The sequence below is a fragment of the Pipistrellus hanaki genome (genome assembly GCF_964339955.1).
Source record: "Pipistrellus hanaki genome assembly, chromosome: 10".
Lineage (NCBI taxonomy): Eukaryota > Metazoa > Chordata > Mammalia > Chiroptera > Vespertilionidae > Pipistrellus > Pipistrellus hanaki.
In genome coordinates this window covers 55,872,278-55,886,499 of record NC_140512.1, presented here as the reverse complement: position 1 = coordinate 55,886,499, position 14,222 = coordinate 55,872,278, and the positions used below count along the sequence as shown (strand labels likewise).

Here is a 14,222-nt window from a genome sequence, read left to right as displayed (position 1 = left end):
ATTTTAGCATCAAGAACAAAGTAATTTTAACTCTGGGAAATGTGGTTAAAACTTAGATATCAGCAATGCATATGACTCTGGACTAGACTCTAGAAGTCAGAAGATTAGAGAGCAATTTTAGAAGATGTTGTAAGAGTTTCCAAACATATAACACATGAGAAAAATGGTGTAATTTTCCTTTCTTTGATAGTTCCCAGCAAAAGACTTATTAGACACTCACGGATCAACACTCTTTGCTATAGCAGCCATGATAAAGAGAACCGCTTCTGTCACCTCCCAGGGTGGGTTGCCTTCTTTCAGAGTAGAATATAACTAGAGAAGAAGAGGTGGATTATGGATCCATTAAAAGGAAAACAGAATAGAATTCCAAAACAAACAAAACAAAAAAAAACCCTGTTAGTTACAATAAATCCAGCCCCTTATTTCTAAATTGAAATATCTCTCCGAGCCAGGAAAGAATATGACTTTCATTTTTCACAGCTTCACTAATTACTAATCTACAAGTAACTAGTAATTTAATATGTAAAATAAACCCATTTAGGTCCCCAAGAATATACCAAGATTATTGTCTGCTCCCACAAAATGAATATTATAGAAAAAACAAAACATATTAGTGAGTGTCTTTTCCTGGTCCTGATAACAACTGATAAATATCAATACATAAACACACTTAAAATTGAGACACAATGTAAATTCTCTATATATGCATTGGCTTTGCATTCCTATTGACTACATCAAACTATAGCACAGATTGAATTCCTAGAAAGTAGCGGTCTAAAGGGACCTATCACAATACTATGTCCAAACAAGAGGGGGTGGGGAGAGACCAAGCAGAATTTTCAGAGATATCCAGAAATTTCCCAGGGTATATCCATCTGGAATGTGACTCTGGGTGTTAGTCTAAATAAGATTCTCTAGTCAAATAACAGACATTGCTAGGTAAGACAAAACCATTGTATAGGACTTCACAGAGCCTTTAATATATCATTTAAGTCATTCCCCCATTTTAATTGATGATGGATCCTTTTTTGCCAAAGAATATCTCATGGGCCTGGTGTTCCACAGAAAATATCGTGAACAACACTGATGATTTATGATCTGGAGAAGAACAAATAACTGGCCGCCCCAGCCAGGTGGCACAGTTGGAGTATCAACCTGTACAATAAAAAGGTTGCAGGTTCAATTCCAGGTCAGGGCATGTACCTAGATAGCGGGTTCGATCCCCTGTCAAGGTGTGTACTGGAGGCAACCAACAGATGTTTCTCTTTCTGTCTCTCTCCTTTCTCCTCTCTCCCAAATCAAAGAACATGTCCTCAGATAAGGATTAAACACACACACACACACACACACACACACACACACACACACAAAAGAGTAAGTAACTTGCTCAAAAGCATGGAGACAGTAAGAGAACTGAAATCTGAACACAGGTCATCTGCCTGTGATATAGCGATCTTAGTCCTTTCTAAAAATCCCCAACCCTTTGTAGTTAGGTCAATAAACACACTAGCTTAATATAAAGAAAAATACAATAGTTATAGTTTTATTAACACTTTCTAGATCAGATTATGCCCCCAAAATACACAAAATGTATGGGTTACAAAAATATTAGGTTAGTTCAGTATTGCTGACAAAGCATCAAAACTAGCATTTCAGATCTTAAGAGTGTGATCAAGCAATATGAAAGCCACCTGAACTTATGCTAATGTTAAGTGATGTGGAATGGTGATGATCGTAATCTTATGAGGTAAAGTGTTACTCACTGATTGTGAGGAAAACCACAGAACTATAATTCTTCTACTCTAGTATAATCACCTCTGGGATGAAACTGCACAAGAATCTAACCATAAGTATGGACAAAAGACAATGCCAAATAACTAAAGGAATCGACAGGAGTTGGTACATAATTATTAAAGCAGAGAAACTTGCTATTTTTCCCGTCTAAGTTCCCTATAAGTATCCTGGGGCTTTAAGGTTTATCTATGATCTTCCATTCCAGCTGGACAAGTGGAATAGCTTTCATTAGCAAGCGTCACAGAGCAAACTATAATTGAACCGTCCACAGACTGCAATTGGCTGATAAGATAGTAAATAAACATAGCTACTATATGCCAGGCAGTGTGCTAGGCACCTGCATATCTATTGTCCTATTTAGCCATTGAGATTGAAGAAAAAAAATGGAACATTTATAGAAGATACAGAAGTGATCATTAAAACTGGTGAGAATCTCCAAATGAACTTACCTGAGCAAAACACTCCATAGACCCAATCAGGAAAATCAAGTCTTTCACCAGGTCTGATACCCTCATACGAAACTCCCCAAAGTCATCAGTTTCCTCAGGAACCCCCTCCTAAAATATCAAATCAAATAACATTTGTTTTAAATGTTCTCACTGACCACTACGCAATCAAGAAAAAAAAGGGGGGGGAAAGGCTATTGGACAAAAGATAAATCACCTAAACCACAAGGATATTTTATTACAGAGCGTCCCCCAAACATTTAGGTATTTTAAGTCAATAAAACATATCTACCACCTTTATCAACTCTTCTACTACATCTTTTTCTTCTTCTTCTTCTCCTTCTTCTTCTTCTTTTTTTTTTTTTTCATTTCCAAGCTATATCTTACTCTATTGTTAGAAAATTTTAAAGGGGTGGAGGTAGGAAGTAATCTGGAAGAGGTGGTAATTCAAGAGCTTATAAATTCATTTAAATAAATTCTAGCTTTTTAGTACTGAATAAGTACTGAAATGTTATGGTTCAAGATCTACTAAAATCAACCATTATCCCAATATCTAGTCACAGAATAAATTATTTAAAAAGAATTTTGAATATGTTAACAGACATAATAAAACAAGTATAGTAAAATATTAATCGTAGAATTTAGGTAGTAGATATACAGATACTAACAAAATCATTTCACCTTTGCTACATATTTGAAAATTTTCATTAAAAAATAGAAATCATTTACATTTCAATGTTTCTTAAATATTTCTTATTCCAACACACTTCTCTGAGTAAACAAAGGCTTACCCAATCATGAAGTGGTTAAGGGCATATATAAGAATCTTGGAACATGAAATCTGAAAAAAGCCCTTAGGACTACTGAGAATTGCTGATGTGTTTCAACCTCCTTACTGTAACATGAACAAATCAATAAAAGTGAAGGAATAAGGAGGAAAGGAAATGATGGCTGTATCAGGTGAGATATACACCTAACTAGTATAGAAAATTAACTACAACGGAAATGGTGCCACGGAACTAGCAAAGGGAAGAAAGGAATCAAGTAGTCATTTAAACCAGAGCAACCTGCTTTTATTTACATTATCAGGCTTCTAAGTACAATATAGTTAAAGATAGCATTCATCAGTTTAAAAAAGTATTGAAAACCACTAGACTAAATCATCATTAAGGTTCTGTAGAGACACAAAATATCATGACTCAAACAACAATGTTAACATTAAAATGAACAGAATAGACAGTTTTCATGTCAGATTTAACTGTAAGCAATGGGGGAAAAAATCCTCACTCTAAGTCCTAAATTAGAGTACAGGGATTAAACCAACCAACCAACTCAAAAGATGAAATAAATGCTGTAAAATTTGAAGAGACTAGAATAGAAATTGAAGAGTTTTTGAACAGCTATTTGATAATATTCCTAGTATACTTTCTTCTAAGCAAATAAATTATTTCTAAATTTCCTTTAAAAATCATATAAATAATATAAAGAAAAGCATGTATGTATGTGGGAGGGAAATCATATTATTCTCCATATCCTCATAAAAATAAAAAATATTTAACTTTCGCATTAGTTTTAATCCAACCAACACATTCTGAATTTTTTTTTTTTTTTTTTTTTTAGCATACCAGCTATCAATATCAATAGTTACTTATTTTTAACTGCTACATAATGGTACTACATCATAATTGATACAACTCTTCATATACTGTTGTAAATGATTTTACCTTTTTTTGTTTTTTAAATAGATAGTGCTTTTTATAAAGTAGCTCCTTTTTCTTCTGCAAAATTTAAGGTAAATTCCCAGAATTACTGGCTCAGCAGACTTAATTTCTTTGTACGCAGACCTAATACTCTTCAATATACTGATACTGATTTCTTCAGTTTAAGCTAGTGATAGAAAACCTTCACACATTTCATTAGCTTTATTGTCAAAAGTTCCTCTTCAAAACAATATTAAAAAGAGGAGGAAATTAAGATTTAAAAAATAGAGAAAAGAACTTACATGGTCTGGTTCTAGCTGGCAGTGTCGAGCCAAGGCATGAAGTAGCCTCTGAATGTAAGCTTTGAAGATGCCATGAATAACTTCGTCGTTAGTTTTGTACAAATGCTCCCCTAGTCGGTACCAAAAGTTAAAGGAAATTTCTACTACCTATTAGAGAAAGGGAAATGAAATGGAATGAGTTTTATTATTATTAGGGCAATGTAGGAAACAAGATATATTTTTAAGTGGAATCAATTAAGAAACCACCTTTTTTCTAGTAGATTTATTATCCTCCTCCCAAATTATCTTCTCATATCAGATCCCAAAATCCTTTTACAGATGGCTTTACATTTCCTATTTACCCTAGATAACTTCTCCAACAGTATATTAGATTCCGAATTTAGAGAAGCAGATAGAAAAGTGGAAATCTCTTCACGTATTTTTCACCAAATTCTGAAATCACTTCATTTTATATTTGAGATTAGAGAACCTATAACAAGACAAACCATCTGCAAGTATCCCTGTACTTACCAACCTTATATCACTTTTATTCACTTGATTTCTTGAGTGGGAAAGGGGAAACAGATTTTATCCACAGCTTATCTTACTTATAGCACTGTTTAAAGAAGTTATAATATGTAGTGCTATACTACCTCCCCAAAGTTTTATTTCATTTTATTTTTTAAAAATTTTGTTGTTGAGAGTATTTAATTACATATGTCCTCCACTCTCTCCCTTTGCTCCCTTCCTCTCCTCTCCCAGCCTATTCCAGGCCTTCACCTGTTTATTGTCTTGTCCATGGGCTATGATTAATTTGTACTTTTAAATCCTTCACCTTATTCAACCTCTCTCCCATCTCACAACTGTCAAGATGTTGTCTGTATCTACAAGTCTCTCTTTTGCTTATTTTCTTAGATTCAATTGTTGATATATACATTATCTATTGCCATTTTATTATTCCTATTCTTGACCATCATCCTTCCTTTCCCTCTTCTCCTTCTTCTTCTTCAAGAAGACACTTCATTAATTTTTAAAATTGATTTTAGAGAGGAAGGGAGAGGGAGAGACAGAAACATCGATAAGAGAGAATCATTGATTGGCTACCTCCTGCACACTCCTTACTGGGGATTGAGCCCACAACTCGGGCATGTGCCCTTGACCAGAGTTGAACCTGGGACCCTTTAGTCTGCAGGCTGATGGTCTATCTACTGAGCAAAACAGGCTAGGGCAAGACCCTTCATTTTTTATGTAATACTGGTTTAGTGGTGATGAACTCCTTTAGCTTTTTTCTTGTCTGGAAATCTCTTTATAAGTCTCTCAATTCTAAATGAAGAGTTTTTGCTGGGTGTATTAATCTTGTTTAGGTACTTCTTTTCATTTCTTTGAATATTTTGTGCCGCTCCCTTCTGGCCTGCAAAGTGTCTGTTGAGAAATCAGCTGACAGTCATACGGGCAACTTCCTTGTAGGTAACTAACGGCTTTTCTCTTGCTGCTTTTAAGATCCTCTCTTTGGCCCAGCTAGTGTGGCTCAATAGTAGAGCATCAACCTATGAACCGATTCCCAGTCAGGGCACATGCCCAGGTTAGTCTCAATCCCCTGTAGGGGGCATGCTGGAGGCAGCCAATCAATGATTCTCATCACTGATATCACTGATTCTTCTATCTTTCTCCCTCTCTCCCTTCCTCTCTGGGGAAAACACACACATACACACTCCCCCCCACAGTTGCCTTTAATCTTTGGCATTTTAGTTATGATGTGTCCCGATATAGGTCACTTTGGGTTCATCTTGTTTGGGACCCTGTGCTTCCTGGACTTGTATATTTATTTATTTCACCAGGTAAGGGAAGTTCTGTTACTATTTTTTCAAATAGGTTTTCATTTTCTTTCTCCTTCCAACACCCCTATGATGTGATTGTTGGTATGCTTGAAGTTGTCTCAGAGACTCCTTATACTATCTTCATATTTTTTTATTCTTTTTGCTCTGATTGGGTGTTTTTGCTTCCTGATATTCTAATTTTTTTATTTGATTCTTAGTATCCTCTATTCTACTGCTGATTCTCTGCAAATTATTCTTCATTTCAGTGAGCGTATCCTTCATTTCTGGCTGGTTTTTTATGTTGCTGATGTTCTCACTAAATTTCTTGAAGTTCTCAGTAAGTTACTTTAGCATCCTTATAACCACTGTTTCAAACTCTGTATCTGGTAGTTTTCTTGCTTCCATTTCATTTAGTTCTTTTTCTGGAGAGTTCTCCTGTTCTTTCATTTGTGGCATGTTTTTTTTGTCTCTACAGTTTGTCTGCTTCCCTCTGGTTGTTTCTAAGTATTAGGTAGATCTGCTATGTCTCTTGGATGCCTTGTGTAGTAGGTGTCCTGTAGGGCCTAGTGGCTCAGCTTTCCAAGTCATCTGAGCTGGGCAATCCAGGTGCCTCCCTGTGTGAGCTGTGTAGATGCTGACCCTATGGATCAGGACTTGCTTTTAGTGCATTTGTCACTTGAGTGTGTCACCCTTGGCAGTGTTAGGGTTGTAATCCAGCTTTGATGAAGTTGACCACTAGGTGCACTGCTGGCTCTGGAGCCACTGGGAGGTGCAAAGTTAACCACTGCCTATGCCCTCTATACGGGTCCACCCAGCATTAGTTACAAAGCAATCTGCATATGGCTGCTACTTGTGTTGGGCTTGGAGATGCCCAGGACAGCCAAGCTATGAACCAAGACAGGCTGCCACTAACGCCAGACCTGAGAGGTATGATGCTGCTTGTTTGAGAAATTTTAGCAAAGTCTGTAGCATGAGGCAAGATAGAACAGTTGTATGGAAAAGCCACTGGAAATGGCTTGGATGAGCATGCAAGTAGGGAGGGGCAGGATCTTAGGAAATCACCAGGATGTGCTGAAAAGTGTGAGCCAGGTTGATGAAGATTCAGATATGGTGTTGTGCCTGCCAGCTTTGTGGTGCAGAGGGCTCATCAAAGGAACAATAGCCTCTGCCAGAACTTCTGTCTGGGAGAAAGCTGCCCCTCCAGCTCTTGCCCTGATTCCAGGCAAGTTAGTTCCTTCCTGAATGTCCCAGGTTCCTTTCAAGCTGCTGCCCAGTGCTGGAGCTAGGAGGAAATGAGTCTGAGTAAGAGGGTCCATTAAGAGGAACTGCCTGAGACCAGTAAGCCTCCATGTCACTTAGCCACAATCCCTGCTGGTTTTTACAGCCAGAAATTGTGGAGACTTCTCTTCCTGATACTGGAACCCTAGGCTGTAGAACCTAGTGTGGCGCTGGGACCCATCACTCCTTAGGCCCCAAGGCTTAGGGAAACCTCCACAGCCAAGACATCCCTCCCATTTTAAACTACCACACGTAGAAATGGGCCAACTGGTTCTGCAATTCCACCCCTCCTACAAGTCTTGATGTGCTTCTTCTTTAATTCCCTAGTATAGGACTTGCATTCAGCTAGATTTCAGATGGATCTGAATGATGGTTGTTTGGTATTTTAGTTGAAATTTTGATGTGGTTGTGAGAGGTGGAGAGTCCAGCATTTACCTATGCAATCATCTTGACCAGCCCCCAAAATGTTTTAACTGGTTTTTAAAAAACCGATTTCCAGAGAGAAAGAGAGAAAGAAAGAGAGAGAGAGAGAGAGAGAGAGAGAGAGAGAGAAATATCAACTTGTTGTTCCACTTATATATGCATTCATTGGTTCTCTTATATGTGCTCCAACTGGAAATTGACCGGCATCCTTGGTGTATCAGAATGATGCTCCAGCCGAAACCGGTTTGCCTCAGTGGTAGAGCGTCGGTCTGCAGACTGAAAGGTCCCAGGTTCGATTCCGGTCCAGAGCATGTACATTGGTTGTGGGCACATACCTGGTAGGGGGTGTGCAAGAGGCAGCTGGTCGATGTTTCTCTCTCATCGACGTTTCTAGCTCTCTATCTCTCTCCCTTCCTCTCTGCAAAATATCAATAAAATATATTTTTTTTTAAAAAGGGTTGAAAATTAACAGGACTATTGTGACCTCCCTAAGAGGGGTTCTATATCATACTTTTCCCATCAAGGATACAAAATAGAACTATTTAAAGTAATACCCAACTTGGGAGTTTTTTGCCACTTCTTACACAATTAAGAGAAGATAAAATTACTTAAATGAAGTTTTTTTTTGTTTTTTTTTTTAATCTAGCAAACTTAAAAGAGGTAAGGTGTCTTACACCAAATTTTAGAATGAAGGAGACTTTTTAAGTTCTTTTAATCCTTTTCTCATTCCCATTCATAATCTGGAGACAAATTTTGGATGTTAAGATTTTGGAGGTGTACTTAAGATTTGGTGGTGTTTTCTTTAACTGTAAAACTCTAAAGAATAACTACAGAGAAATAGGGAGCTCAGCAGAAAGATAGTGGGCTTTCTTTCTAACTGCCTCATTGAAGTACATATACCAGTCAGCTCAGCTAACCAGGTAAAAAAATAGAAAAGGATTCAAAAGAAGAAGCCCAAATATAATTAATTAAAAAAAAAAAAATCCAATACAGAGGCAACCCCCACATCAGATCAATTAAAAATAAGACTTTTATTTCCCATTAATATAAAGCTGGGTGGGAAACAATAGAATATAAATAATGTACAACATAAAACTTGGAGAAAAATGCTTTAGCATAGTAAAAACACTACCTCATATTGAGGATGTCCTGCACAAATAAGAAGCAGTTCTAGAGTTCGCAGATCCCCAAGACCTTGGCCTGGAGTACAAACAATTTTTTCAAGAAAAGTTTCACATAGTTCAGTAAAAATCCGACAGTAATTCAGAACTCTGTAAATGAAAGAGAAATAAGAATACCAAGTCAGAAATCTCGGTATTTTATGTACATATTCACCAATAGTTATTCAAATAAAGAAAATGATCCTCAGCCCAAATGATTATTTGCTATGCTGTACTCCAATCTCCATGACATCTACTATTTTTACATCAAATACTTTTATACATATAAGTAAATGACTCATAAGTAGTTCAAATTCTCAATTACTAAACATCTGCATAAAATTCCCATCAAAATCACACTTGATACTTCAAAGTTCATCCCTAATAAGAGCCTTGCTCCTTTTAAGCATAAAAAATTACGACTTTCTATGATTACAACTTTTCCTTCTGCATCCAATTTGCTACTCCAGGTCAGATGAAAACAGAAGAGCATCTTTAGGATGCAAAGTGTGTATTTACAGCTACAAAGAGCCACAAAGAATAGATAAATTATAAAAAGAATACCAGACTGTGTGTGAATCCAGGGCTACTGCCTTAAATACTCACTTATCTAAATCTTCGCGTGCCACAGCCATATGATAAGCAGTCTCCAATGTCAGGACTCCTTGAAACAGTTGCATGGCTAATGGCAAGTTAGTCTCCACATTCTCAATGGCATAGAGAGCTGAACACACACAATCTGAAGCAGCTTCATGTAGGTTGGATGAGGTCTTATCCTGTTGCTGGGAAACAGGAATAGGGTAGAAGTATGATCATTAAGCTATAATCCAATTAATATGTAAACAATTATAGCCTGTTTCTGAAGATGTAATTTACATGGCTAAAGCCTGATAGTCATGGTCTTCAATGAGACAATATCCATCAATTTTCTCAATGCTATTGAGATTTCCCTATATGCCAAGCAAGTCAACCTTTTTGTACCTCAATCATGAACACATCACTTCTAAAACTCATGTTTTCCTTATCAGTCCCTCCGATTGGAATGCCATGTGTGTTTCCTGCCCTATTTATTCTCTGAAAATTTTTCCATCCTTTTTCTGACATTTAAGTACTATCTAAAATGAAAGGATCCAATAATTATCAGAGACCCATAAATAACATCAACATGATATTTCAGAATATCAAGGTTAAAGAGAGGTTCTTAAAACTTCTGGGGAAGAGAGGAGAAGGTAACTTAGAAAGGAGCAAAACCAGTTATCCAGTTTCATCATTAGCAAAGATGAAGCAAAACTCAGTTATCCAGCTTCATCATTAGCAATGATGTTTGCCAGTATACAAGAGCCCTTGAAAATTTTGAAGGAAAATAATTATTTTACTCGCCCAGCCAGGGTAACTTAGTGGTTGAGCGTTGACCACGAACCAAGAGGTCACCAGTTCAATTCCCAGTCAGGGGACATGCCCGTGTTGTGGGCTTGATCCTCAGTAAGGGGTGTGCAGGAGGCAGCCGATTAATGTATACCAGCACACAACCATTAAGCACAGAGAGTCCATACTTCCGGAACCAATTCCAGCATGTAATAATTACAAGAATTTCACCAAAAGGTTGGTGAAGTTTGGAGACTGAACAAGGGCTGAGCCAAAAATGTAATTATCTATTGGAACTGGCTAAACGGCACTTCCCCCACACCTGATTAGTATAATCGCTTGCTGCCAGACAGCTCAAGGCATTTTATTGCCTCCTGTTGGCCAAACACCTGTATAGCTATAGACTATTCCCCAAACTGACAATGCTTCAGTAGCCTACCCTTTGAAACCTTACCCTTTGAAGTGTATGTCTCCACCTTGCCTCAGGACAAATCATGTTAATAAATAGCACGGAGTTCTTAGACAAGGGGTAGTCTTCAGTTCCTTTAGCTGAAGCTCTCCTGACCCCTAATGCTTTTCAAAATTATCTTTCATCTTTGGACTCCTTCTTGAATCTACACATTAGCTCCTTTCTCCAGATTACAGCACCCAGTGTTAATGCTGGGACAAGAAACCTGGCACATACTAATATGTCTTCATGTAAGAAAAGCATCGGAAAAAAGAAGACAAAGTCACTCCCACCTGCAAATATCTATTTTATACTTGTGCTTTTCTTTTTCTTCCAATCACTTTTCAGAAATATGAGAACACTGTTATGTCCCAGAATGTTAGTTACTGTGGATATGTGGCAGTAATACTTTAATTAAAAAAAAGCCATTACTTACCAAAACCTCAAAAAGGAGTGCTAGTAACTTATTGTTAGCCATGAAGTTACTATCTAAAACGCCTAGGTTAAACCAACTTCCCAAACATCGAAAGACCTTCATGAGCATTTTTTCATCTGTTCCTGCTTTTTCTACACAGGTCATCTGAAAATAAGGAGAAAAAAAATCTTTATATTTAAGACAATCACCTCACAGATGTAATGAAAAGGATGAAAACAGTAAAAGCTAACAGAAGTGCTTTAGAAGTACAAGACTTTGTTCTCAACACTTTTAATTCATTTAATCCCCACTAAAACTCTACAGCTGGTACTATGATTATCTCACTTGGGAAGCTGAGATATAAAGAGATTATACACTTGCCAAAAGATAGATATGTCTTACAAATAACTGTTTCTTAGATCCCATTTGTGCATTAATATAATCTTATCAGTAGAACTGTCTTTAAAGTAATACTCATCTATGGTTGATTTTATAAAATAGAAATAAGCTAATCATACTACTACTGTATATTCCCATATGAAAAGCTGATATTTCAGCTTAAGCACTTAATACTCAAGTAAATATGCCATTTCACAGAGAATGGCAATACTATAAATGTGATAGTTTATAAAAGATTTTTTAAAAGTTAGGCTAAAACTCATTATTGCTTCTCTTTGCAAACTGTTTTTGTGATATATAATTTTCCAAAGTGAAGTGTAATTTAACTTTTTCTGGACAGAAAGTTTTAAATTACAACCGTGGAATTACAGAAATTCTGATAATGATAGTAAGGGAAATAACCAAAACATAAAATAGAAGGCCCTATTTCAACAACTGACATGAACAAATAGTAGAAAAACAAATAACTTCATTTTGGAAATGTTTCTCATAAAATAAGGGCTTTCCCTATCATTTAAAGGTCGAGATGAAGTAGAAGTTGTGGAAAGAGGCAGCTGTAGAATTTGATCTTCCAAGTACATCATGGACGTTTATTGAACTTAATCATAATACTGTCAAATTGTCAAGATCTCACTAAAGAATTTCTATTTGCCATCAGTTAAAAATAAAATCCTGATTACATTTTTATTCTTTCTACTAGATGCATTGTCTGTTTTCTTTGTAAATGAAATATAATAAATTTAATAACCAAAAAAAAAGTGTTTAAATATAACATTTACATCCCTAAGTGGTTTGGCTCAGTGGACAGAGCATAGGCATGTGAACTGAAGGGTCCTGGGTTCGATTCAGATCAAAGCATGTACCTTGGTTGCAGACTCGATCCTTGTGCTGGAAGCAACCAATCGATGCATCACTCTCACATGGATATTTCTCTCTGTCTCTCCCCTACCTTCCACTCTCTCTAAAAAAATCAATGGGAAAATATCCTTGGGTGAGGATTAACAACAATAACAAAATAATAAATAACATTTCCATCGTAATTGCCATGAGTTTTGGAGGTATAGGATATATGGAATCCTATATGACCTAAATGCTGGCACTTATACTTCTAGTTAGCCATGCCCCCCCTTATGTTTGCAGTATCAGGCAATAATCCATCTAATAAAAGAGTAATATGCAAATTAACCATCACTCTGCTATACTCACAAGCCATTCCCATCAGCCAATCAGGAGAAAGTATGCAAATTAACCCAGCCAAGATGACTGCGAACAGGAGGCTTGGGTTGCCCCCGGTGATGGAGGAAGCCAAGCTTTCCGCACATCCTGGCCAGCCCAGTCCTCCACTCAAGGCTACAAAGTTTCAATTGTAGAAGATAAATAATTCCCAACAAAAATGGCTGTGGCCATGGAGCAAGCAGGAGTCCTGGCTCCACTCAAGGCTACAAAGTTTCAATTATAAAAGATAAATAAATCCCAGATACCAGAGCCTCTGCTTGGGGGGGCGGGGGGGGTGGGGGGGGAGGGGGGGCGCCGGCCTGCAAACCACCATAGGTCTTTTGCCCAGGCTGCACCACACCCCAAGGGAACCCCCACCCTGATCCAGGACACCTTCAGAGCAAACCAGCTAGCCCCCACCATCACTATATAGATAGTGATATATAGATATATTAGATAGGATATATGGCCTATATCCTATCTAATAAAAGAGTAATATGCAAAATGACCATCACTCCCACACACAGGATGGCTGCCCCCATGTGGTCAAAGATGGCTGCCTCCATGTGGATACAAGATAGCAGCTATAAGATGGTCAGTAGGGGAGGGCAGTTGGGAGGGACCAGGCCTGCAAGGGACCGCTGTTGGGGAAATTAAGCCTGCAGAGTGGGGCAGTTAGGGGTAACCAGACTGGCAGAGGAGGGAAGTTGGGGGCAAACAGGCTGGCAGGGGAGAGTTAGTCATCAATCAGACTGGCAGGGGAGTGGTTAGGATCAATCAGGAAAGCAGGTAGGCGAGCAGTTGGAGCCAGCAGTCCTGGATTGTGAGAAGAATGTCTGACTACCCATTTAAGCCCCATCCCAGTCAGGGAGACAGACATCCCTCTAGCGATACAGGCTGGTGGAGGGCGTTGCTTTCTTCAACCCGAAGAGAGATAAGCTCACAATCTCTCTGAAATCCAGTTTCTGGAAAGAAGCTGGACTGTCTGCCATTGGGTCGAAAAGTGAGGGTGGCTTGCTTACAGAGCTGTGCACAAAAATAATTGTTTGCTGTCCTCGGGCACAAGACAGGACTCGGTCAGAGAGGCAGAGACGGCTGACTGGCAACCATGGCTGTTTGCCACACCCTAGCCTAGTGACGCCCTAAGACTCTGCCCACACAATCTACAAACACATACACGTGGCTTTTGCATATGAATGGCCTTCTCTATTGCAGTTTAACCTAGCAAACTTGCAACCTCGTGCAGACAGCTCCAAAGCCTCCAAGCTCCAATCAGGGAGGAGAGGACTGTGGTTCTCGCTGTAGCTCCTGCAGGGTAATGTCAGATAGGAGCTGAACTTCACCCCACTGGAGATCCAGAAGCCAGTGTATCTAATGGTCAGTGTGTGAGACATCAGATTTCAACTCCTCACACCCATAAGTGACACATTTGGGAGGCAGACTCAGTGAGCACCAAAGCCCCACTGAAACAAGGCCTCCAC

The 14,222-nt window shown here is 38.2% G+C and overlaps 1 protein-coding gene across 1 annotated transcript in view; it reads right to left on the bottom strand.

Moving 5' to 3' along the window:
• The window catches only part of TNPO3 (transportin 3), a 90,127-nt gene that overhangs the window by 39,881 nt on the left and 36,024 nt on the right, over positions 1-14,222 (bottom strand). Inside the window, exons 5-10 of the mRNA XM_084897633.1 lie at positions 11,149-11,292; positions 9,506-9,681; positions 8,872-9,010; positions 4,243-4,389; positions 2,244-2,351; positions 221-312 (exon numbers count right to left, since the gene is read on the bottom strand). Coding sequence (XP_084753759.1) covers positions 221-312; positions 2,244-2,351; positions 4,243-4,389; positions 8,872-9,010; positions 9,506-9,681; positions 11,149-11,292 — 806 coding nt within the window. The remainder of the gene's footprint in view (positions 1-220; positions 313-2,243; positions 2,352-4,242; positions 4,390-8,871; positions 9,011-9,505; positions 9,682-11,148; positions 11,293-14,222) is intronic.